We start from the raw sequence: 23,945 nt of genomic DNA on the forward strand, positions 1-23,945 counted from the left end.
GTCGCTCAGTCATGTCCGACTCTTTGCAACCCTGTGGACTGTAACCTGCCAGGCTCTTCTGTCCATGGGATTCTCCAGGCAAGAATACTGGAGTGGGTTGCCATTTCCTTCTCCAACAGATCTTCCCTACCCAGGAATCGAACCCAAGTCTCCTGCATTGCAGGTAGATTCTTTACTATCTGAGCCATCAGGGAATCCCTAATAAGTTGACCATATAGCAGCCACGGAAGGATTAGTGCTTTAGATAAACTTTATAAATGAACCAAGTGGCTTCTGTGGGTGGGACACAGTGGTCCCTAGATAAGGGGTAGCTATTTGCAAATTGCAGATGGAATAATATGCAAATGCAGGATACCTGTTTGGCTGACGGCTCTGGTCTGGTCAGGTTTGTGACCCGCTTCATCGAGTTGGAGGGCTTGACCTGTCTGCTGAACTTCCTCCGGAGCATGGACCATGCCACCTGTGAGAGCCGCATCCACACCTCCCTCATTGGCTGCATCAAGGCGCTGATGAACAACTCCCAGGGGCGGGCGCACGTGCTGGCGCAGCCCGAGGCCATCAGCACCATCGCCCAGAGCCTGCGCACGGAGAACAGCAAGACCAAGGTGGCTGTGCTGGAGATCCTGGGCGCCGTGTGCCTGGTGCCCGGCGGCCACAAGAAGGTGCTGCAGGCCATGCTCCACTACCAGGTGTACGCGGCCGAGCGGACACGCTTCCAGGTAAGGGCCTGGTGGAGGGCCTATGTAAGAAGCCCCGAGGGCCCATAAGAGAGGGGAGTTTGGCTGGGATAATGCACTCTTAACTAGACCATGGGTTCCTAGAGGCTAGAACATTGCTCTGCTTCATTTCTGTGCCTCCACAACTCTGAGCCCAGTACCTGGCTCAGATAGGGGCTCCATCAAGAATTACTGAATTGAATGCCACTGTTGGAATCAAGATTTTAGGCCTCAGAATTTCCCTGGTGGTCCAGTGGTTAAGATCTGCACTTCCACTGCAGGGATACTGGTTCAATCCTTAGTCGGGGAAGTAAGATCCCACATGCTGCTTGGCGTGGCCAGATAAAATAAAAGGTGTTAGGCCCTAAGCCTGGATCCGTGCCTTCTTTGGGGACACTGGGACCAGTCCCAGCAGCTCAGGCCATACTAGTGCCTTTTCTTCTCCCTGACCGCTCCAGTAAAGAGACAGACAAGATGTCTTGGTACAGAGTAAGTCTCAATAGATGTGACCTGTCATCACAAACTTTATGGTTTGTTCACCAGAATTGACTACATGCTTATTCTGTCATCAAACATTTTAAAGCACCCACTCTGTTTGGAAAGTGACCCTGGACCCTTTGCAGAATACACAAAGGAGATGAAAGGTAGTGACCGTGCTATTAAGGGGCTGAGAATGAGCACAGTTACTCTCTGGGGTTTACAGTTACTCTCTGGTACAATTATCCTCTGGGGTTCCTCCTCCAGGACCCTCATGGGTACCAAAATCTGTGCATCCTCAAATCTCTTACAGTTGTACAGTATTTGCATATAACCTATGCACATCCTTCCGTATACTTTAAGTCATCTCTGGGTTACTTATAATACCTACTATAGTGTAAATGCTCTGTAAATAACTGGAAATAAAATATAAATTCTATGTAAACAGTTGCCAGTGCACAGCAAATTCAAATTTTGCTTTTTGAATCTTTCTGAAATATAAAATATACATGTATATATTTATTTTTTAATGTGGGGTTGGTTGAACCCTTGGATATGGAGGGCTGATGAGCTGTAAACAGCTGTAAAGTGCTGAAACAGCATTTTGGCATCGCCCAGCAAAATAGAGCAAGTCCCCAAGGCTGAGTGGAGAGGAATAAGGCAGGACTGGGGCTGTAATGTGGAGAGGCAAAGGACGCTTCTTGGAAAAGGTGAGCTTAGAGAACATTCCCGATGAGTTGGATAGGTCGGGAAGAGAGAATGAATGCAGCATTCTGGGTGGTTGGAATGGTGGGAGCAAAGGTGTGAGGCTGGACCTGTAGGATCCTGGTCCCTCCTTCCTTTTGGTTCTGCCTTTCCATCCAGACCCTGATGAATGAGCTGGACCGAAGTCTGGGCCGATACCGGGATGAAGTGAATCTGAAAACAGCCATCATGTCCTTCATCAACGCCGTCCTCAATGCTGGCGCCGGAGAGGTGAGGTCTCTTCTCCATGTCCCTGCTGTGCTCTGACTTTCTGGACCTGGGATGAGGGTGTGAGTGCTGCCTGTGGAAGTGGCAGAGGGTTAGTGTGGCTGCCACTGCCGTCATCGTGTCTTCAGATTGTCTGTATCACGTCTTGCCTCCTGCACTGGACACCAAGAAAAGAGGGGTTCCTGGGGAGCTTCCTGCATAGGTGGCGTCATGGATTATGTGTGTCATGGTCAAAACCCAAGCTTGTCTGGCTGATGATGGCTTAGGATGGCAGGGGATCGTTTATAGGAGGAGGACAAGCGTTGGCCCTTCTTTCTAAAGCTTTCTAAAGACCTGTTTCTGGACTGATTTCTGAGTTGGCCAGTATAGCCTTCTAGCATCTTCTGTTAGGATGTGTGACTTCTGATTTTCCTTCAGAACGGGGTCAGAAATGGGATTCTCAGACCATAAAAATAGCAAAAATGGAAGATGAACTTGAAGAGCAGGTGAACTCCCCAAATTCTAAGGCAGTCTGATGCCTTGGTGAAGGTCAGCTTGTTGAAGGTCAAAAGGGGCTACTTAATGATCTCTGCTTTCCCATTTTCTACCAGCATACTCTTTTTGCATCACATCCTGATGACCTGAGTTAGGTGAGGGAGGTTGAGGGAATTACCTGTCCCTAAGATGCTGACATCACCTGGGTTAGTACCAGCTATTTATCCTGACATCTGTTCTGATTAGTTGCTAACCGTATCTCATTAGGTAGTTTTTATGAATGTCTTTCTTGTTAGGTAAGTAATGTCATGCCCATTTAACTGATGAGAAAACTAAGCCTTCTGCAGAGTCACAAAACTGGTAAGTGACAGAGCAGGGACTGGAACCAAGGTGTCTGCTTTCAAAGCGTGTGCTCTGTATCACTCTTCAGCACCGCTCTTTGAGGCCAAAATCTTAGAGGAAGCGGCTGAAGGACTTAAAGGAAGTGAGGCAGGAGAGCCAAAGCGGGTGACCAACACGGTGAAAGGATGTCTCCTCCCACCCCTCTTGCTGCTCTGGGACCTGAAGCAGTTCCGATGCATTTGCTGCTGGGGATGTGGTGGAACTGGAGTGGCCGTGAGGGGACCACTGGGGGACTCTTGCAGAAATGGAGACCAGCCGGTGAGCCTAGTACCCCCTTGGTAACCCCCAGGATAATCTGGAGTTCCGTCTGCATCTGCGGTACGAGTTCCTGATGCTGGGGATACAGCCCGTGATTGACAAACTCCGGCAGCACGAGAACGCCATCCTGGACAAGTAAGGCCCAAGCCACCCATCCCCACCGCAGACCTATGGGGAAAGCGCCTCAGTGGGGGATGGTCGAGACCCTCAGAGAGGCTTTTGTTCCCTGGGAGACCACCTGCCACACCCAGCATCGATTCAGGAGGAGCTCTGGGTCTGGGGGAAAGGTGGATGCTGGCTTTCCCACCCCTTGTCCCACATCACCTAAGTCCCCTCCTGACCTCCTGGCCAACCTCCTGTCTCATCTCTGATGTTAGAGGCAGGTGGACCTAGTAGTCCTCTGCTGTGGCAGTACCAATCCTGGGGGGAGTTTGGAAACGTAGGGGTGTTCTTCGGTTTTCAAACTGGCTGGGGAAAGCACTACTTGCATTGGTTGTAGGGAGCCAGGAATGCCAAACATCCACAGTGCCCTCCTGCTCAGCAGAGACACGCCCCTCAAGGTGCAAGCCATTAAGGCCTTTGTTGAATAAAGAGCACAGTGAAGCTGTTGTGTATCACCAGTGGGCCCCTCTGGTCCACCCCATTCACACAGGCTATTTTATTACTCTAGGTCTTAAAGGAGAGAGGATGGGTAGATGGATGGATCCTTTTGCAGTGGAGTGGAGGAGGGGATGGGGTAGAAAATGACAGATTGGCTTTGAGTGGAGACCTCGCATGGTCTGAGAACACTGGGGACAGTCAACCTAGGGCAGTGATTCTTGACTGTGGGTGATTTCAGCCCCCTCCCCAACCCCAGGGACATCTGGCAGCACCTGGAGACATTTTTGGTCATCACAACTCAAAGTGGAGGGCGCTGCTGGCATCTGGTGGGTAGAGGTCAGGGATGCTGGTACGTGTCCTTCAACTCACAGGTCCACCTCCCCCCACAGAGTTGGGGATGATCCAGCCCCAAATGTCAACCTGGGAGAGCCTGATTGAGAGTGATGATAGGACCCTGGGCTGGCCTCCCCAAGGACGGGCATGAGATTCTGTAAAGGACGACAGTGTTGACATACAGGAAGCTAACTTCTTTCTGGTTTTGCCTTGGCCTCACTTGCATGAAGCCTTCAGATTTAGTCATTTCAGAGGCTTATAGGGGCTGTAACCCTCACCCAGGGCTGACCTGGTGGTGATGTCTGCTCCCTCTATTGTCCCATCCCGTCTAGGCATTTGGACTTCTTCGAGATGGTCCGGAATGAGGATGACCTGGAGCTGGCCAGGAGGTTTGACATGGTGAGGAGCCTGCGAGGGCGGGGCAACTGCAGGGGTCCCGGCTCCTGTGCTGTGTGTCGGCCTGGGTCCCTGGTGGTGCCGCCGTGGCTGGGTCTCACTTCTGGAGCCCTGGCACTATAGTGGCTCTGCAGGGCCTCGCCTTAAACCAGAAGAGCATCTCCCCTGGAGGAGACTGCAACCCCCAAAGGGAGGAGAGACAGTACTTACACACAGCTACCCTTGAATGCCTCCTCTGGGATGACTTTCTCCCTGTCTTCCAGTAATCTGAGTCACCTTTCCCCATTGCTAACCTGATCCTGCTCAGCAAACAGAATCATTTCCATGTGAGCCTTGGTAACCCTGAAAATACATACACCTGCTGCTTTAATATGGTGCTAGAAAATCCCTGTCTAAATAGAGACCTACTTTGGGCTGATGCTTCATTGGCCAAGCACCATCCTTTTCGATTCTAAAAAGAGCCCCAGATATAAAGAGAAGGAAACCCAATGTTCGAGAGGACCAGCAGCTTCTTGCTGTCACACAACTACAGAGTTGGCCTGGCGTTTGCACCCAGGCTGTGGATCTAGGCCACGTGCTCCTGGGGTCAGCCGGGCCCTGCTTCCTCCCTTAGTTTGATCAGTAGTTCTCAACCAGGGGCAAGTTTACTTCCCTTGGGGGCATGTACAATGTTTAGAGATGTTCTTAGCTGTCACAGCGGATGTGACTAGGATGCCCCTGCATCTGGTAGATGTAGGGCTAAGATGCTGCTAAATCATTTGCAGTGAACAGGGCAGCCCCTCACCCCCACCGATGAAGAATCATCTAGTCCAAGATGCTGGTGGCACCAAGGCTGGGGAACCTTGGTTTATACAATTAGCACATCTCTCTCCTCGTTTTCTCTTCGCGTCTCTTTCTTTAAGCCTGGACCAGAGGCAGGGAGGGAATGCTCTCCTGTAGGATTGGGCTCAGTGGATGGACACAGGGTCGTCCCCCCTCTATTCTCTTCCCCTGCTCCTTCCCCTCCCCTCTCCCCATTCACTGTGCCCCCCATACCGTCAGGTCCACATTGACACCAAGAGTGCTTCCCAGATGTTTGAGCTGATCCACAAGAAGCTGAAGCACACGGAGGCCTACCCCTGCCTGCTGTCTGTCCTGCACCACTGCCTACAGATGCCCTGTGAGTAACACCCCGCCCTTGGCCAGTCTGAGCCCTTGGCCCAGGGCATCTTGAGACAAGGTGTCAGAAGCTCCCAGGGTCGGGGTGTCTCACCGTGTCTCCCTCCTGGCCCAATTGTACCCCAGTTCCCAGGAGGTCAGACTGGAGGACTCAGGCCCCTACTCTACCTGTCCTCCTTGGAGTCAGGACTTCCACTGTCCCCAGCACAGGGGCTGAGGATTCAGCCCTAAGCAATGCCAACATCCTGGACCAACAAGCAGAACTTGACCCCTGCGAAATCAAACAGCCCTGACTGCCAGCTTGTGGCAGTGCTGTGATGGGCCTTCTCGGGGCGTTCCAGAAAGAAGTTTTGTGCTTGCGGGAGCAGTGCGGCTGCGGAGTGGAGGTTGTGGCAATGACGTGAAAGCAAACTCGGTGCTTTGTTTTTAAAGATTTTATCAACTCTTCCATCTAACCCTTGCTGGCTCCCACCCTAGCACCCTTGTTCCTGCCTCACTTTACAAATACCAAAGGACTGTATCTATAGGAGCAGATGCTAAACTCTTAAGATCCAGGTGTGTACAGTGACCAGATAAATTATACATAGTTACTAGTGGCCAGCCCAGTGTGTGATCTGAAATGAGTTGTAACAGAACCATTTGGTATTTAAGCTCTTCATAAAATAGCAGATTTGGGAACTGGCATGGACCAACAAAATGGTCAACCCAGATGGACTCTCTTTAGAGGTGTTGATGTTGGTGTTGATAATCAAGGCGGTGGTGAAAACTACAATTTATTGTTGCCCACTCAGGGCTGGGTGTGATGGGAGATTAATACAGTGTCTCTAAACCTCAAAGTGGCTTAAGGCATGTGTTTTACTATCTGCATCCTTACAGTGGGTGAACCTGAGGCTCAGACAGTCTTTTCATATGAAAGAATTTTGTTTCTTTGGGGTCAGGACTTAATTTTTTTATTTTTTTAAGAGGATTTTTTTTTTTTTCAAAAATACTTATTTGGCTGTACTGGGCCTTAGTTGCAGCATGCAGGATCAAGTTCCCTGACCAGGAATTGAACCCAGAACCGCCCCCTGCCCACTGGGAGCATGGAGTCTTAACCCTTAGCCACTGGACCACCAGGGAAGTCCCCAGGGGTCAGGGCTTTAGATGAATCACGTTCAACTTCTGTGGACACAGGCTTTACCCTGTGTTCCTGGATGAAAGGTAGATGGAAGACATTATCATCTTGCAACGCGTGCGCCAGTGGAGTGAGGGGAAGAGAGTGGCCTGGACCCGGAAGCTGCCAGTTCTCCAAAAGCCAGTCTAGAAGGTCTTGGTGAAAGGCTTGGGAATTCTGGCTTCTGCTCCCATGAGTGTTTGCTGCTCCAAGGGCATTGTGAATGGGTCCCCCTCGTCTGCCTCAGAATGGAGCTGTGCAGACATGACCTTCCTCCTTGTAGGCGTTATGGTCTGCCTTTGAGGTCAGGATCTTGCTGCTTGACCCCCCCCTTGGTGGTCAGAAGAAACACAGTACTTGGATTAAGAACCCAGGAAGAGGAGCTTGTGGCGATCCCATGAAAAGAAAGTCCTTCTCCAGCCAGACTGCAATTAGGGCAGATGGCAGTAGGGCCCTGTGAAAATAGGCACAGCCCACACAATGCCTTTGCCTTCACAGTTCAGGGTCACCTTCACCAAGAAATCTGCCTGGATTCCAAGACTGCTTCTCCAGCCCATTCTGATCCCTCTCTCAGCACACACCTGTAATTATTTTCCATTCATCTTTCTCTGTAGGACAATAGCATCGATAATCTTAGAGCCTTTGCTTTTTTTAAAAAAATTTCCCTAGAGACTTCATTATTCAGCATGTAATGTTTGGAGCAGATTTACTTTCTTGAATGTGCTTTTCTAAGATAATTGTTTAAAAAAAAAAGCAATTTGCATTCCTAAGGCATGGGATGCTCAGGGTACCAACAGGGAAGAAGGCAGCCAGAAAGCATTTCAGGGAGTAGAGAAATATATCTAGAGGGTTGACACATTCATAAAAGGTCAGTTGCAGATCAGCAAGAAATGATAGGATTTATGAGCCTTCATTATCAGCAATCACATTTCCTCCTCTGTCAGCCGGGGAGCTTGCTGAGGTCGGGGAGGGGCCTGCCTCCCCAGCCTGGCCCCAGGGGGTGACCCTAGGGCAGGGCCCCAGGGGGCTCTGCAGCTCAGTCAAGATAGGATGTCTGTCATCCTGCAGACAAGAGAAACGGTGGCTACTTCCAGCAGTGGCAGCTCCTGGACCGCATCCTACAGCAGATTGTCCTCCAGGACGAGAGGGGCGTGGATCCTGACCTGGCTCCCTTGGAGAACTTCAATGTCAAGAACATCGTCAACATGTGAGCAGTGGCCATCCCTCACCTGTCTTCATCTTCCTTCCCATCTCTCTCCTACTTGGCGTCTCACCAGCAAAATCTCAGCTCCCTCTCGCAAACCCGGACAGGGCTCCAGATGGGCCCTGGGCCGGAGCATCCAACAGAACTGCCTGAGATAGCAGAAATGGTCTCTATGCACACTGTCTACACGTGGCTCCTGGGCGCCTGACCCACTGAGTTTTACGTTTTATTTCGTTTTCATTAAACTCAAGTAGCCACGTGACATGTGGCTGGTGACCACCATATTGGATAGTAGAGGTTTATAGAGGGTGCTTACCGCTCCCCATGATCCACTGCGTGGAGTGGATTGAGGAAGATGGTAATGTAACACGGAGGAAGAGTCAGCAACCTATGGCTGTGAGCTAGCCCCCATCCTCCAGTTTGTGTGGTCCATGAACTAAGAATAGTTTTACATTTTAAAAGAGTTGTTAAAATCACGCACAAGACGCTGCAGCAGAGACCTCACATATGACACCTAAAATAGTTACTTTGGCCCTTTAGAGATGGTCTGCCGACCACTGAAAATAGAGCATGACAATTGAATTATTGGAAAAGGATGTCAGAGCCTAAGGTCTCTGGCTTATCATCTTTGACTCACCCTGGGTGTAAAGAAACACCAAGAAATGAGTTTACAGTTGCATCAGTTAATAACCAGGCCTCATGTTAACACACTTAGTTTTAATTTTAAATTTTTGCTTTCAGTATCAGTCTGAGTCTGTTGCCCTTAAGGAGATACATTGGCTCTCAATGATTTATTGTGCTGCATTGCAAAGCCAAGTAGAAAATGCTTTTTGAACTATTCATGCTACTGTTTTCATTTGCACAAATAGCCGGGTGTTATAGTCAAAATCCTAACTGGTATGCTGGAAGAATACAACTAGTAATCAAAAGACAGCTTTATTAGGAAAGCTTTTAATTTAATTTTTATTTTATATTGGAGTATAGTTGATTTACAATGTTGTGTTAGTTTCAGAGCTGCAGCAAAGTGATTCAGTTATATGTAAACATATATCTATCTATTCTTTTTCAAATCTGTTTCCCATGTAGGTTGTTAAAGAATATTGAGTGGAGTTCTCTATGCTATACAGTAAATCCTTGTTGACTGCCTATTTTATATATAGCAGTGTGTATATCGGAGAAGGCAATGGCACCCCACTCCAGTACTCTTGCCTGGAAAATCCCATGGATGGAGAAGCCTGGTAGGCTGCAGTCCATGGGGTCACTAAGAGTTGGACACGACTAAGCGACTTCACTTTCACTTTTCACTTTCATGCATTGGAGAAGGCAATGGCAACCCACTCCAGTGTTCTTGCCTGGAGAATCCCAGGGACAGGGGAGCCTGGTGGGCTGCCGTCTATGGGATCGCACAGAGTCGGACACGACTGAAGCGACTTAGCAGCAGCAGCAGTGTGTATATGTTAATCCAAAAGACCTAATTTATTCCCTTCATCTTTCCCCTTTGTCATCCTTAAGTTTGTTTTCTATGTCTGTGAGTCTGTTTCTGTTTATAAGCTCATTTGTATCATTTTTTATATTTCACATATAAGTGATATCACATGGTATTTGTCTTTCTCTGCCTGACTTACTTCACTTAGTATGATAATCCCTAGGTCTGCCCATGTTACTATAAATGGCATTATTTCTTTCTTTTTTTATGGCTGAGTAATATTCCATATTCTATATAGACCATATCTTCTTTATCTGTTCCTCTGTTGATGGACATTTAGGTTGCTCCATGTCTTGGCTATTATAAATAGTGAAAATAGCTTTATTTTTTATCTTCTGCTCATTCTTTACACTAGTGGGGAAGCTTTTCCTCTGCTGAGGTTAACAACTCCTCAGATGCAGTGACCTTTTTGCTGCTTCTTGGACAATAAGAGTCCTAGGCTCACTTTCAGCCAACAATATAGTCTTGAATCTGCAAGTAGAAAGGTTAGTCTTAGATGTGAATCAGCATTGTAGATTTGGTTCAGCCTTAAATCTCTTTCCTTCCTGGTTTGGAGCTGGAAGCTGCAGTGGGAAGAGTGAGTGAGTGAGTGTGTGTGTGTGTGTGTGTGTGTGAGAGAGAGAGAGAGAGAGCGTGAGTGTGATGATTGGCTTCTTTCTCTGTTCTCTTTCTCTTCCAGTCCCTTCTATCCCCTTCTTTCCTCTAGCTAACCATTTTCTGAACCCCCACCAGAGGAAGCATGGGGGCAGGAAGGAAAAATGGGAAAAGGCCCTGCTTGATCAGGTAACTTGGTAAAGAGGTTTCCTGCTCTCTGGGTTTAGCACATGGATAAAGAGATGACGTATAACCCTGGGGTCTTCAGATGTTCCTTGCTGGGTACCTCTCACTACAAAACCCTGGTCACTGGCTAGGCCTGTTTTTCTTTTTTCCCTCCAAGCCTGCCTGGTACCATCCCTTCTATCAGATCCTGGTTCACTGGCAATACAATGCACTGACTCAGTGGACGTGAGTTTGGGCAAACTCTGGGAGATGGTGAAGGACAGGGAAGCCTGGCATGCTGCAGTCCATGGGGTCGCGAAGAGTCGGATGTGACTTAGAGACTGAACAGCAACAGTACACATAGACTCATGTTGTCGAAGTGTCCACTTTCTCCCAGGTGCATTTTTTGGATGAGACTTACAGCAGCGTCAGCCTAGTTCCTCCATGATGCCCTCTGACTCATGAGCAACCCTCATGCAATCTCTCATACTAACAAATTCTTGGAGTGCCATGGGTGCCCTCCACCCTCTGGACCTGCCTTGCCTCAGTCCACCATGCCTCCCTCCCAGTAGCAGGGGACATGGGTCAGACTCTCTGGATGGGTGCAAGGAAGTCACTTCCACTAGGGGGCAGTGAAGGAGAACCTCCCTGTACCTCTCCACCAAGAGAGGATAGCAATAGCTTGCTCCAGAGGAATCTCTTCATAAATTATTTCCTCTTTCCTACCTTACCCCCTCTTTATTTTATCTTTTTTATATTTATTTGTTTATTTGATTGCACTGGGACTTGGTTGCGGCATGTGGGATCTAGTTCCCTGACCAGGGGTGGAACCCAGGCTCTCTGCATTGAAAGCATGGAGCCTTAACCACTGGACCACTGAGGAAGTCCCTGTCCCCTCTTTATGTCCTTGATCTGGTTGAGGAGGCTGAGAGTCATGGATCTATCTCCTCCGTGCTTCCAGATTTACAAAAGAAATGATGATTGGAATCTCACCTTGGAACTTCACCTCCCGTACGTTGATGTGTCTGGGTACAGCCCTCATTTAAACCCCACATCATGAGAGTTTGACATGAATAGGGCGTATGACTTAGACACCCTCTGCCCACTCACCCTGAGTTGCCGGGGTGAGTGATTTCTCTTGCTGTAACAGACTGGAAGTCTGAACCATGGTAAGGCTGATATTTTGACCTCTCTCAGATGCAAGGACCTATTATTGCAAAGGGGTACAAATCATTGTACAACTAGGGGAAACCTGGGACGTTGTCCTAGCTTGACTACGAGTTAGCTTCATCCTCTTTATCACAGAGGGGTTGGACTCTGAGGGTGCTTTCACTTTCTCAGCCCAGAGAGAGACAGGTGATGAGACCTTGTCAGGGGTGGGACCCAGAGAGACATCTGGAGAGTCAGAACCCTAGCCTCCTAGCTGCACAGATTGGAGATCAGGGCACCCATGTCGGGGACTGGAAGGTGCCATGCCCTCTGGGAAGCTATGAGCCAGCAGTCAACAGATCCTTCTCTCAACCCCCTCACCCCAACCCCAGGCTCATCAACGAGAATGAAGTGAAGCAGTGGCAAGACCAGGCAGAGAAGTTCCGGAAAGGTGAGGGGCTCTGCCTAAACCCACCACCTGCTCCCCGCCCTCCCCCGCCCAGCCCAGCGTCATCCCCTCTCCTACTTCTTCTTTTTTTTTTAGTTTTAAATATGCCATCTGTTTTCTTTCCAAAAAAGATTTTTTTGGCCGCATCACGGGGCATGTAGGATCTTAGTTCTCAGACCGGGGATTGAACCCGTGACCCCTGCAGTGGAAGGGTGGAGTCTCGACCACGAGAAGAAGGCACACACATTCACGTCCTTTCTTCCCATTTCTCCCCCCCCACCCCCCGTCCCACTTCCACCCCCAGAACACGCAGAGCTGGTGAGCAGGCTGGAGAGGAAGGAGCGGGAATGCGAGACCAAGACGCTGGAGAAGGAAGAGATGATGCGGACGCTGAACAAGATGAAGGACAAGCTGGCCCGCGAGTCTCAAGAGCTGCGCCAGGCTCGGGGACAAGTGGCAGAGCTGGTGGCCCAACTCAGTGAAATCTCGGTGCGTGGCCTCTCCGCTCCTTCTGCAGAGTTGAGCCGGGACTTTCAGGTCAGGCGGGGAAAGGTGGGTGTGGGGAGGGACCAAGGACCCCACGACGAAGGGGGAGAGAGGGGGCCTCAGACCAGGATGAAGGGGGAGAGAGTGGGGACCTCAGACCAGGACAGAGGGCACCCTTGTCTGCAAGGTCGGCGCCTTTGTGTTGGACGGAAGCCATGTTTCTTCCTCTGGGGGAGCAGGAAGCACACCTCGGAGAGCAGAGGGCCGGCTGGGTGTCGGCTCCCCTCCCCACTCGCAGCGGGATGCCCTCGTGCAGACTGATCTATATCAGTCCTGCCATTGCCGGCAATGACCGACTTTGTCCACTGTCTGTCTTTGACTTGTGGGTGCACCTGTGTATTGGGTGTTCAGGCTCCAGGGCGAGAAAACAGGGCTCAGCTTGTGTGGGAGGCGAGGACAGACTTTGGGGTCTAGTCTAGAGGGAGAATAAGAGCAAGGGAAGGCATGGTGATCGGGGAGTTGAGAGGCGTCCTCGCTGATGGCTTTATCTTCCTGATGTCTCCGTGTTCCCCACAGACAGGACCTGTGTCTTCCCCACCTCCGCCTGGGGGCCCACTTACCTTGTCTTCCTCGATGACAACCATCGACCTGCCTCCGCCCCCGCCCCCGCTTCCGTTCGCCTGCTGCCCCCCACCGCCACCCCCTCCCCTGCCCCCCGGGGGGCCTCCGACTCCCCCCGGCGCCCCGCCTTGCTTCAGCCTGGGGATGCCCCTGCCCCCAGACCCCTTCCCCAGCAGTGATGTCCCACTCAGGAAGAAGTGTGTCCCCCAGCCTTCACACCCGCTGAAGTCCTTCAACTGGGTCAAGCTGAACGAGGTGAGTAACAGGGAAGAGGGCTGTCTGTGGGTCCCTTCTAGGTCGGGGCATCAGCCCCATAGATCCGCAGCCTGCTGTTTGCAGATCTCCATGGTGAATGCTTTCTTTGGTAGGGCTAAGGGGTAGACACAGGCGATGAGGAACAGGGGGCTGGAGATGACGGGCTGTCTGTTGGGAAGAGCGCAGGGAGGAGAGGGTGTGGCATGTGGTGATGCTTACATTGGCAGAGCCACCTACAGATGGAGTATGAGTGTGCTGAGGGTTCATGGAGTAATGTAGGGCCAGTCAAGGGTGCTTTCTAGACAAGGGCTTGGCTAGAATGTTAAGGATAGGGTTGATTTGAGGAAAAGCGTGGAACGTGTAGGTGAAGATCTTTGGCCAAGGTCTAGGGATGATCAAGACCAGTGTGTACAAAGGACTGAAATGATGTGGCTACAACAGGGTAACAGGAAAAGGACAATGAAGAGTTTGATGTCAAGGTACAGCCACTTTGACATCCTCTTAGGGGAAGGTGCGTGAACTGGCTACTTCTAGACTGCTCAGCAGTGAGGGCTCATGAATATTATCCACTAAGAACCTCTCATCCCAGGCTGACATGTGGGACTTGATTCCTCTGTTGGATTCTCATGAGTGTAGAGATGCCCTGGGTCACATTGGACTTCTAGTATTGAAGGCCAGTCCCAGCCTGGACTGAGCCCTGCTCTGGTTCTGTGCTGTGTCCTCTTGCAAGGACCAGTGGCTTCATCCTTGAGGTAAATATTGAGTTAGCCAAAGAGTTTGTTTGGGTTTTTCCATATCAACATGGAAAAACCCAAACGAACTATTTTGCCAACCTAATAGATACAGTAGGTTTCCCTGGTGGCTCAGATGGTAAAAAATCTGCCTTCAATGCAGGAGACCCAGGTTTGATCCCTCGGTCAGGAAGAAACCCCCAGAGAGGGGAATGGCTACCCACTTTAGTATTCTTGCCTGGAGAATTCCATGGTTAGAGGAGCCTGGTGGGCTAAAGTCCATGGGGTCTCAAAGAGTTGGACACGATTGGGCAACTTTCACTTCAGTGACCCAAGGGAACTGGCCTCAGTTAGCCTGGCCCATTTACACTGCAAAAACAGTTTGGGACTGAGACCAATGGAGGCCCTCTGACCTTGTTGTATGGACCAGGGACTAACTCTTGGGGAAATCATTACTCTATAACTCTGAGCTTAAATTAGCTCAAATGGAGACTTACGTGGGAGGAGACACAGACTGCTAAGTAGATGGTCAGCTGTTTGCTAGGCACCTTCTTCTGGTGGTAGACCAGCTAGCCCATCACTCTGAGCTGTGCTTTATGTAAAGCTTTCTGTTGTGGTGGGGAGGGGGCTGTGATGGATAATACCAAAAGGTGAGACATAATATTGCCCTGAAAGAGCTTTGGATCTGGCAAATTAGGAAATATGTCCAAGGAACTACCTTGAGGTCCTGGGGATGGGTTGAAGGAATGGTTCTAACTTCTAACCAAATCAGGTTTTGGCTCAAACTAACTGTGTGGTCTGCACAAATCTTTCATTTTGCACCCGTTTGCTTATCTGCGGGATGATCTCTGATCCCTTTTACCTCTGGTTTTGTCATCTAAGTGGAAAGAAAGACAAAGTATGAATATAGCCCATCCATCACTTCCTGGAGTTCTGATAACATCTTCACTCTGAGTTATTCAAATTGTAGAGCCACCTGCTAGCAGCACTGTGAAGCAATATCGTTAAAGCCTGTGACAACTGCCTCACACAGTTGTGCCCTGTAGTTCCTTCTCTGTGGTCTTGAGACCAGCCAGAAAGACCAGCTGCATATGAGCAGGCAAATGGTTCTGCAGAACCATAGGCTGTAGGCTGTGGAGAAATGTTCATTATTCATGATCAGAAGTAGTATTTTTAAGTTGCTATTAAAAAAAAGAATTTTGCTTTTTCCTCCCATGCTTGCAATTTACAATTTACAGTTTTGATCATGTAATGAAGGATTCATTAGGCATCTCCACAATTAAGGAAGACAGATAAGGCATATAATATTTTTGTAATATTTTCATCTTAAAGAACTTTGTGCTTGGGATTTTCTCTGGGCTCTAGCACTAATAAAGTCTATATCAATTCCTCAGGGACCCAGAGATGGCCAGCATCTCGTTCCTAGACTGGGAAGTCTAGGTTTGATGGAACACGTGTTGAGCTCTTGTAGGGTGTGGGTAGCTTTGAGTCATATTTGTCATCCCAGCCCCAAGCTTTTAATTGCATGACTAAATTCATGTCATCTCATCTGTGGGCTTTGGTTTCCCAATCTGTAACATGGGGGTGATTATGATAACCAGATCAAAAGGTTGTTGTGAGGATTGACTTAATACATGCAAAGCGACCGACACATAGAAAGCCTTTAAAATAAGAATATCAGATGAGTTACTATGAGTGCGACTACCACGTGTGCCATATGTGTGCTCTCTCACTTAACCCTCACTCTAGCTCAATCAGGTAAACGTGAGTGAGACTCGGTTTCCTTTCATGGGACGAGGGAAAAGAAGAGAAACCCTCTGTTTGCCAGCTGCCCCACTTAGAGGCTCTGTGACCCTAGATGCTCGAGGAAAACATACTTTCTTGAGCAAGATTCCCTGGCTTGTTAAAGGGTGTCCCTAGAGGGGCAGAAGTTTCATGGATCTGGACTGGAAGTGGTGAAGTCTTGGCCAGAGCAGTGTGAAGATCCAATTTGAGAATGATTGTGTGACAGGGACACATTGGGGTGGCGTGCTGGCATTTAGGATGTGGAAGATGTTAGGAAGAAATGTGTGAGTCTCTGGCCCCAGACCTCAATGCCACCTTCACGAAGCATCCTAGGTTCTCCTGGTGACCAGGGGGCAGGGGGAGTGTTTGGGAAGCAGTGAGGGGGAGCTGGGTCCTCAGCCTGGTGACGCATGGAAATTTTTCCCCATGTTGACCCGCCCTCCCTGCCTTTCCTGGTCCAGTTCTTTCCCATCTCCTGTCTGCCTCCCACGTACCCCTGTCCGAGAGCCTGGCTCCTCTCCCCGGTCCCCAACCCCACATGTGCTCCTGTACACACACGTGCCCACCCACCCACACATACACACACAGAGTGGTTGTTTCTGCCTTGAAAAGAATGTGTCTGTGTTGGGTTTGGCCAGTTGCCTGCATCCCTTGCTGCTCCGAGCTTCCCAGCCCGGCATTCCACGAGAGGGTCCCTGGCCTTAGGAAGGCCGCAGGAATGTCCCCACTTCCCTCCTCCTGCTCTGGCCTTGCCTCCCCTTTGCAGAGTTTAAGAAAATAAAAGTGAATGAAAGGTATGTTTCTCTCTGCGAGCCTTGCTGAGGGGTGATGGAGACAGGAGGCGGCAGTGGCATTAGGAAGGTTCCCAGCTGCCCCCTCAGGCAGAGAGGTGGGGGAGGTTCTGTTTTAAAGGGCAGCAAAGGTTGGGAAGAGGCAAGGGGTCCTGGGCAGGGGCCTCTTGTCTCGGCTTCTAAGCCATTATTGGAATGTCGCAAGACCACTAGGCATTCCCGGCATGGGTACCAGATCTTGTCCAGAACCCCGAAGTGGGGTTCAGTGCAAGGATCCTACCCAGAGGTGGACATTGCCTCAGTTCAGAGAAGACCTTGGAATGTAACCTTGGGCCCATTCCAGTCTTGGAATGGCCTCTGACCATCAGAAACTTGTGGCAGAGGCTTGCTGGCCGGAGCAGTCACTTAACGGGACCAGGATGGCCTGGCCTCTGCCATTTGTCCACTTTCTGGGAATCTTGGCAAATGGGAGGAAGACCCCCTAGGAGAGAAGATGACTGTCTCAGACACAGGAAATGCAGGCAGCCCTGGGGACTTGAGGACCCCCGAGTATGTGGGGGCACTCTTCTTGCCGTCGCTGTGGCCACCCCGACCTTGCAGGGGGATGTCCTCTGAGAACACTGGCTTAGTTTTTTTCTGGAAGGAGTTTCATACCCGTTTTTCATGTTTGCCCACCCATCACTCCAGCGCTACTGTTGATTTCTGGGGCACGCTGACATATGGCCCCAGGTGAAAAGGAGGAGGAGGTGGTCTCTCATCTCTCCCCTGGAGTGGAGCATTGAAGGGGGAGCGTGGGGAGGAATCAGCCCCCTTCTGAAGGCCTGGGAGCCTGGCTGCCGATGCCTGTGTGCCTGGAGGACACGTGGGGTCGGGGGACACCAGCATCCCCATCACGGAGGAGCCGAGTCAGCCACGGTCTCCTCCCTCCCCGTGAATCTTAGGAACGAGTCCCTGGCACCATATGGAATGAGATTGATGACATGCAGGTGTTTCGGATTCTAGACCTCGAGGACTTTGAAAAAATGTTTTCAGCTTATCAGAGGCATCAGGTAAGACCCTGCCCGCTCTGATGTCTTGAGTCTTGACCTCCAGCTGTGACTTGACGCCACCCCTGGAACGCGACCCTCAGCCCCTCTTGCCTCTCTTCCTTCCTCCCACATACACTGATTGATTTTATTCTTTATCAGGTACCGTGTTCTTTCTGGGACATGAATGGGGGGAAGGGGTGCAGTGCACAGGGGAAGCATCCCACTGTATTAGTTTGCATTTGCCCATCACGGGATGATGTAATATGTTGTCCGTTTCTCTCCTTGGTCTTGGAGCCCTGGAGGTGGAGTAGCAGGGCCAGGCCACTGCGGACCTTGTTCTTTTTCTGGCCCGGAACCTAGGAATTATACCTACAATGCATGATAACTTTTTAACCTCTTTTTCTACTCTGCTCTCATATCCTGACACTCCCATGAGTAGAGCAGAGGATGCTAATGTGTCAAGGATGGTGGTGCTGCCTCAGGTCACATTGAGAGGTTGAAGCTGGGTGGGGCAGGCCAGGAGAGGCCCTGGGCTTTGCTCTGAGGATGCTGTGCAGAGGTGGACCAGCAAGCCCACTCTTTCCAAGGCAGGACAGGGAGTGGGGTGGATAGCAGGATGCAGGGCCAACCCAAGGCGGTAACTGCCAGATGACCACAAATGCCAATGCTTCGATCTCACCCTCCCATGAGTACGAGGGCCCAGGAATCTGCACAGCAGAGCTGGGGGCTTCCTCGGATGTCCAGTGTGGGAAGAGGCCTCGGAGCCTCTGCTTTCGCTCGGGCCCTCCCCCCAGGTTTATTCTCTGGGCTGTGAGGTTTTCTTCTGTGTTTTCTCCACTGAGTCCAGGGTTCCAACCCCGAGGATGTCCCCCAGTGCCTGTGAGAAGGCTCTGTGCCCTCCTGGGTCTGCATGTCTCGGCCAATCACCCCACTGCTTTCTGCCAAGCCCGGAGCTGTGGGTGACCCCTCCTGAGGGCAGACAGGGCTCGGTGACAGCTCCGGGGCAGGGAGTGGGGATTAGTCAACAGCCAAAGGGCTGCGGTGGGGGTGGGTCTCTGGCCCTACCTTAGGGTTCTAGAAAAACCCAATGGTTGTTTGTTTAGCTTAAATGTTTAGCTCGGGGTGTCTGATTCTGTACCCCTAGTCCAGGAAGCACTTTTAGCCCCATGGGTATGTCTGCCTGGCATGGCCTGAGCAGCCACTGTGGCCCGACTGGAGCCAGAAGAGGTTCTTTGGGGCATTTGCTGCTCCTGTGATCAGTGCCCCGGAGCGGGCACCAGGGAGGGATGCAGAGGGTGTGCGGGGGATGGCGGAGGATCAGGCCAGGCTTCCCTGTGTTTTGAGAGTCTTCCTCCAGGCCAGGGTTCCAGTCTTGCCCGCCCAGTCTCCAAGGTACTGGGGTAGGACCAGGGTGGGGTCCAGTAGGGAGGGCAGGGCTCTGGGGTTTAGGACAAGCTGGGCCTGCCCCCACCCCACCCCAAGTTTGAGAATGGGGAAGAGTTAAGATGGACAGCGCCCTGCTCTTTCTCCCCTTGCGTCTCTGAGTCCACTCGGCCTATCACCCCATTTCAGAGCTGGGCTCACCCAGAGGACTGTCACTCTGCAGATCGCCTGGACTCTGGGGGACTGAATTCACAGCAGCAGAGCTAGAGAGATCCCAGAGGCTGCGTTGCCTCTTTGGCCTCCTCTTTCTGTCTTGGGGTCCTGGGCGCGTGGGACAGGGACCGTCCTGTGCCCTCTGCCGGTCCTGAGTTGGTGACTTCAACCCCACTCGGGTCGGGAAGGGAGGACCAGGTGTGAGCTCTGCCCCCTCCGCTTCCTTGGAAATCAAAAGACAGACGGGAGGCCCAGGGCACGGGACAAAGTTCAGGGATGTCTGCTTTCCTCTGTCTCAGTGAATGCAACATGCACGTGCTTCAGCTCAAGTTCAGTTGTGGTTGCGTCTACTCCCCTGTTTTGGAAGAATGAAGTCATGCAGGGGTTCCGGGATGCTCTGTGTAGGAGAGGGAGGAAGTGCAGTCAAAGCCAGGGGTGGGGCAGCGTGGGGGCCTGGTCCGACCAGGAAGTGGTGGTCTCCCTGGGCGCGGGGCACACAGATGAGGCTGCCTGTCCTCCGCTTGGTCTGGCTTCTCTGTGAGTGCATGTCTGCTGGAAGCAGCTCCTGTTCGGTGCTACCTGCAGTCTCCATCTCCAACCATGGGGGTCTCCCTTGGGGTCGGGCAGACAGAGTAGATGCTAAGGGGTCCCCGTACCTTTCCTACTTCTCTTGGGTCCCCAGACCTCTTGGCTAACGTTGTGCATGTTTGATTCTCTATTGGCTGTGGCTGCTACCTGCCTAGGAGCTGATAACTAATCCTTCCCAGCAGGTGAGTCACTCTTGGGGCTCTGGACACTATAACTCTTAACCACTGTCCTGGGCTGCTGCCCTGTACTGGGCTCAAAAGAGGAGGCTTGTCAATTCTACCTTCTGCCTTGTTACTCATCTTAACAGGGTGGCATCAGGTTGGGTCCCCAAAGAAAATGCAGAAATGTAGGGAAAGGAGCTAGTGCAAACAGACCCCTACCACAAGGGAGGTAAACGTCTACAGAAGTGAGGAGGAAGCTTCTAGGTCTATTGTCTTACCCACAAGGCCCAAGGCAAGGCCGTCCTATAAGACTGCACAGGTTGGGCACTGCACAATTCCAGGGGCACAGTTCACAAAGGCAGTGATGTGAGTGGCAGCCCCTGGAGCATGTACATGGAAGGACCTCCTAGTGGAGGAACCAGCCTCCTGTCTACCTCATCAGGGGCCAAGAGAAGGCAAGGTGGGGGGGGTGTCTTTAATTTCTTGGGAATTGCCTACTAGAACCCCAGAGGAGAGAACTTTGCAAGGAATTGTGCCTCAGTTTCCCCACCTCTGAACTTGTGGATGCTTTCCACCCTGGGCACCTTGGGCAGCTCCCAAAGTCCTCAGGGGTCCAGGAACCGTGGCCCTCTGGGGACTTGGAGCCAGCTTCTCACCGTAAGATCGGGGAAGCTCTCTGGGCAGGGTGGAGGGGAGTGGGGGTTGATTGTCTGGGACATGGCGTGGATCAAATCCCACTACCCACAGCCATAGGGATCAGTCACTCCCCTTCTAGCCTGCCCAGAGAGGGCAGTGTCTGAAAAGAGGGCTTCTCATTGCCCCCAACCCCTTCTAGCCCAGGCTAAAGTCCCAGAGCCTCGAATTAGAGTCAGACATTAACCACCCTCCTTTCTCCCCAGTCTTTTTCTTTCCCTTTCTTTCTTCCGCTCACACCAGGAGCATTCCCTGGTTGGCACGGGGGTGGCTCATGGGCTGGGGTTGGGGGTGGGCAGGAAGAGGACTGGGGGAAACACACACCTCACCCTTTCCACTCGGCTTGTCGGTTGCAGAAAGAGCTGGGCTCCACTGAGGACATCTACCTGGCCTCACGCAAGGTCAAAGAGCTGTCTGTCATTGACGGCCGGAGGGCACAGAACTGCATCATCCTTCTCTCCAAGTAGGTGCCCACCCTGCCTCTGCGGCCCCTGCTCCAGGGAAGGTTGTGGGTGGGAAGAATGCGCCCCTAGAAAGTAGAGGCCTGGGCTGGGGCTAGAGAGGAAGATGAGGGAGCGGAGTGCCTGGGGAGAGAGGGGTGCCTGGCAGAGGGATGGGGTGGTAGTGACCTCTGGGCTCCTCCCATCTCCCAGCTATCCCCTGAGAATGACAGGGCACCCCTGATCCAAGCATCCTCTCCTGGGAGCCCCCGTGGAACAGCAGTGTGGACTCTGCAGACAGGAAACTGCCCAAGTCACGAGGCCCCTGACCTGCCTGGTCAGCGTCTGGCAGTGGCGTTGCTCTAAGCCTGCGGAGGGCCCCGCTTGGCTTAGGCCACAGAGCAGCATGATGTCAGCCCCCAAGCATTTCCTGCGGCTGCAGAACAAACAGGGCAGTATCTGGGCTAACAGCCTAGCTTCTGTGCGGGGGCCTCCCGCCTGAGCTGGGGTCACAGGACACCACCTCCCTTACTATTCTTAGTGCTGCCCTAGGACATCCATCCCCCCTTTCCTCCCACAGGGCCCCAGGGCTCGGTGTCTCCCCCTTGATGGCAAGGGAGACTTCTGCTTCCCCAGGGCTCCCGATGGGTGTGCATCCGGAGGGGCTGTGTGGATATGTGTGTGTGTGTGTTTGTGTGTGTGTGTGTGCAGTGTGTGTGCGTGCAGTGTGTGCAGGGGATTGCTTCTCCCTCTCCCAGTGTTGGAACAGCTGTGTGGGAGCCGAGGGGCTGCTGGAAGACTGGGAGCTGCTCTGTCTTGAAGGAAGCAGGAGCCTGCCCCCTTAATGGCCTGTCCATATTCCCATCCTCCTGTGGAGATTCTGTAGGTATTCCGGGCACGAGAAGAAGGATCGGAACTCTCTGCCCTTGTCTCAGTCTACACCGAAGATGGCCCTCTTCCCCCAAAACGTCCCCATCAGTGAGGATGGAGACTCAAGCAAGAGACCAGAGTACTCATGTCTCTGTTTAGGGTCTAAAATATCTCAGGCTTGAGTTATAGAGGGAACCATGTGAGTTTAGTGTCAAAGGTTTTACCCAGCAGGGAGTGCTATCAAAGGTAAAGGAGAGAGAGAAAGCCCCAGCTCTGGCTTCAGAAGGAGGCGACCTGGGGTCTGTCCTGGGCAGAAGGGCCAGGCCAGGCTGCTCAAGGTGGGGTTTTGCCGTAGGTTGAAGCTGTCCAACGAGGAGATCCGGCAGGCCATCTTGAAGATGGACGAACAGGAGGACCTCGCTAAGGACATGCTGGAGCAGGTGAGGCCCCTGAAACTAGGGGACAGCCATATCCCTTCCCGACAGCCCCCAGGGAGGCTGAGACTCTTAGGTCAAGGAGAAGTCAGGCTGGAGGAGCAAGGGAGAGGTTCATAGAAACGTCCCTGGATCAACCTCTCTGAGAGGAGACCAGAACAGACTACATCTTTTCAGGGGCTTGAGGCCCCTAGAAAGGAAATATGAGGAGTGATTCCCCCATGAGTCTCAGGGCAAAGACAGTGACTGCAGCCACGTGCCGCTGAGGGCTTCCCTGATGGCTCAGCAGGTAAAGAACCCGTCTGCAATGTAGGAGATACAGGAGACATGGGTTTGCATCTCTTCCTCATCAGTCTGTTGTGTCCTTCAAGAGAAACCCAGAAAATACCAAACAAAGCCACGATTATTTGAACATTAAAGTTAAGAACTCTGTTGATCAAAAGACACTATTACCAGAGTGAAAAAGCAAGCCAAGCTTTAGATCTTTGCTTTATGTATAGATCACAAAGATCTCATATTCAGAACATCAGCTCAGCTCAGCTCAGTCGCTCAGTTGTGTCCGACTCTCCGTGACCCCATGAATTACAGCACGTCAGGCCTCCCTGTCCATCACCAACTCCCGGAGTTCACTCAAACTCATGTCCACAGAGTCGGTGATGCCATCCAGCCATCTCATTCTCCTTCGTCCCCTTCTCCTCCCGCCCCCAACCTTTCCCAGCATCAGAGTCTTTTCCAGTGAGTCAACTCGTCGCATGAGGTGGCCAAAGTATTGCAGTTTCAGCTTTAGGACTTTATAAATCAGTGAGAAAAATGGCAAACAACCTAAAAATGAGCAAAAGATTCAAACAGGTAGTTCATGAAAGAGAATCTCCAAATAGTTCAATACTATCACTCATCAGAGAAATATGGTAAAAGATGTTCAATACCATTAGTCATCAGAGAAACACAGTAAATCACAGGGAAAACCAACCACCCACTTAAACAGCTAAAACTGAAAAGGCCAACAATGCCAGGTGTTGGCAAGGATGTGAAGCAACTGGAACTCTCATTTGGTAAAACCACTTTGGAAAACGATTTAGCAGTACACACACCTATTCCGTTTCCCAGCAATCCCACTGCGTACAAATACTGACTAGAGGAATATTTATAACTATTTATAAAACCCTCAAACTTTGAACAGCCCAACTGTCCATCAATAGGAAAGTGAATAGATTGTGATATATTCCCACAATAGAATAGTGCTCAGCAATGAATGGGCTTTCCTGGAGGCTCAGATGGTAAAGAATCTGCTGGCAATGCAGGAGTCCTGGGTTCAATCCCTGGGTCAGAAAGATCCCCTGCAGAAGGGAATGCAACCCACTCCAGCATTCTTGCCTGGGAAATCCCATGGACAGAGGAGCCTGGTGGGCTACAGTCCATGGGGTCAACAAAGAGTCAAACACAACTGAGCAACTAACACTTTCACTTTTCACTTTCATCAA

General features: G+C 51.3%; 1 protein-coding gene across 5 annotated transcripts in view; it reads left to right on the forward strand.

The window, feature by feature from the left end:
- The window catches only part of DAAM2 (dishevelled associated activator of morphogenesis 2), a 130,726-nt gene that overhangs the window by 91,307 nt on the left and 15,474 nt on the right, over positions 1-23,945 (forward strand). For 2 of the 5 annotated variants that reach the window (XM_055405843.2, XM_055405844.2), the window contains exons 6-18: positions 386-719; positions 2,058-2,168; positions 3,331-3,434; positions 4,565-4,631; positions 5,670-5,787; positions 8,008-8,146; positions 11,930-11,988; positions 12,290-12,522; positions 13,048-13,347; positions 17,596-17,703; positions 20,022-20,048; positions 21,077-21,183; positions 22,386-22,470. In XM_055405843.2, coding sequence (XP_055261818.2) covers positions 386-719; positions 2,058-2,168; positions 3,331-3,434; positions 4,565-4,631; positions 5,670-5,787; positions 8,008-8,146; positions 11,930-11,988; positions 12,290-12,522; positions 13,048-13,347; positions 17,596-17,703; positions 20,022-20,048; positions 21,077-21,183; positions 22,386-22,470 — 1,792 coding nt within the window. The remainder of the gene's footprint in view (positions 1-385; positions 720-2,057; positions 2,169-3,330; positions 3,435-4,564; positions 4,632-5,669; positions 5,788-8,007; positions 8,147-11,929; positions 11,989-12,289; positions 12,523-13,047; positions 13,348-17,595; positions 17,704-20,021; positions 20,049-21,076; positions 21,184-22,385; positions 22,471-23,945) is intronic. The other 3 variants (XM_088831398.1, XM_088831397.1, XM_088831399.1) reach the window with 3 other exon arrangements.

Source organism: Moschus berezovskii, chromosome 23 (genome assembly GCF_049115385.1).
Source record: "Moschus berezovskii isolate FMDL1 chromosome 23, NW_MosBer_1.0, whole genome shotgun sequence".
NCBI lineage: Eukaryota > Metazoa > Chordata > Mammalia > Artiodactyla > Moschidae > Moschus > Moschus berezovskii.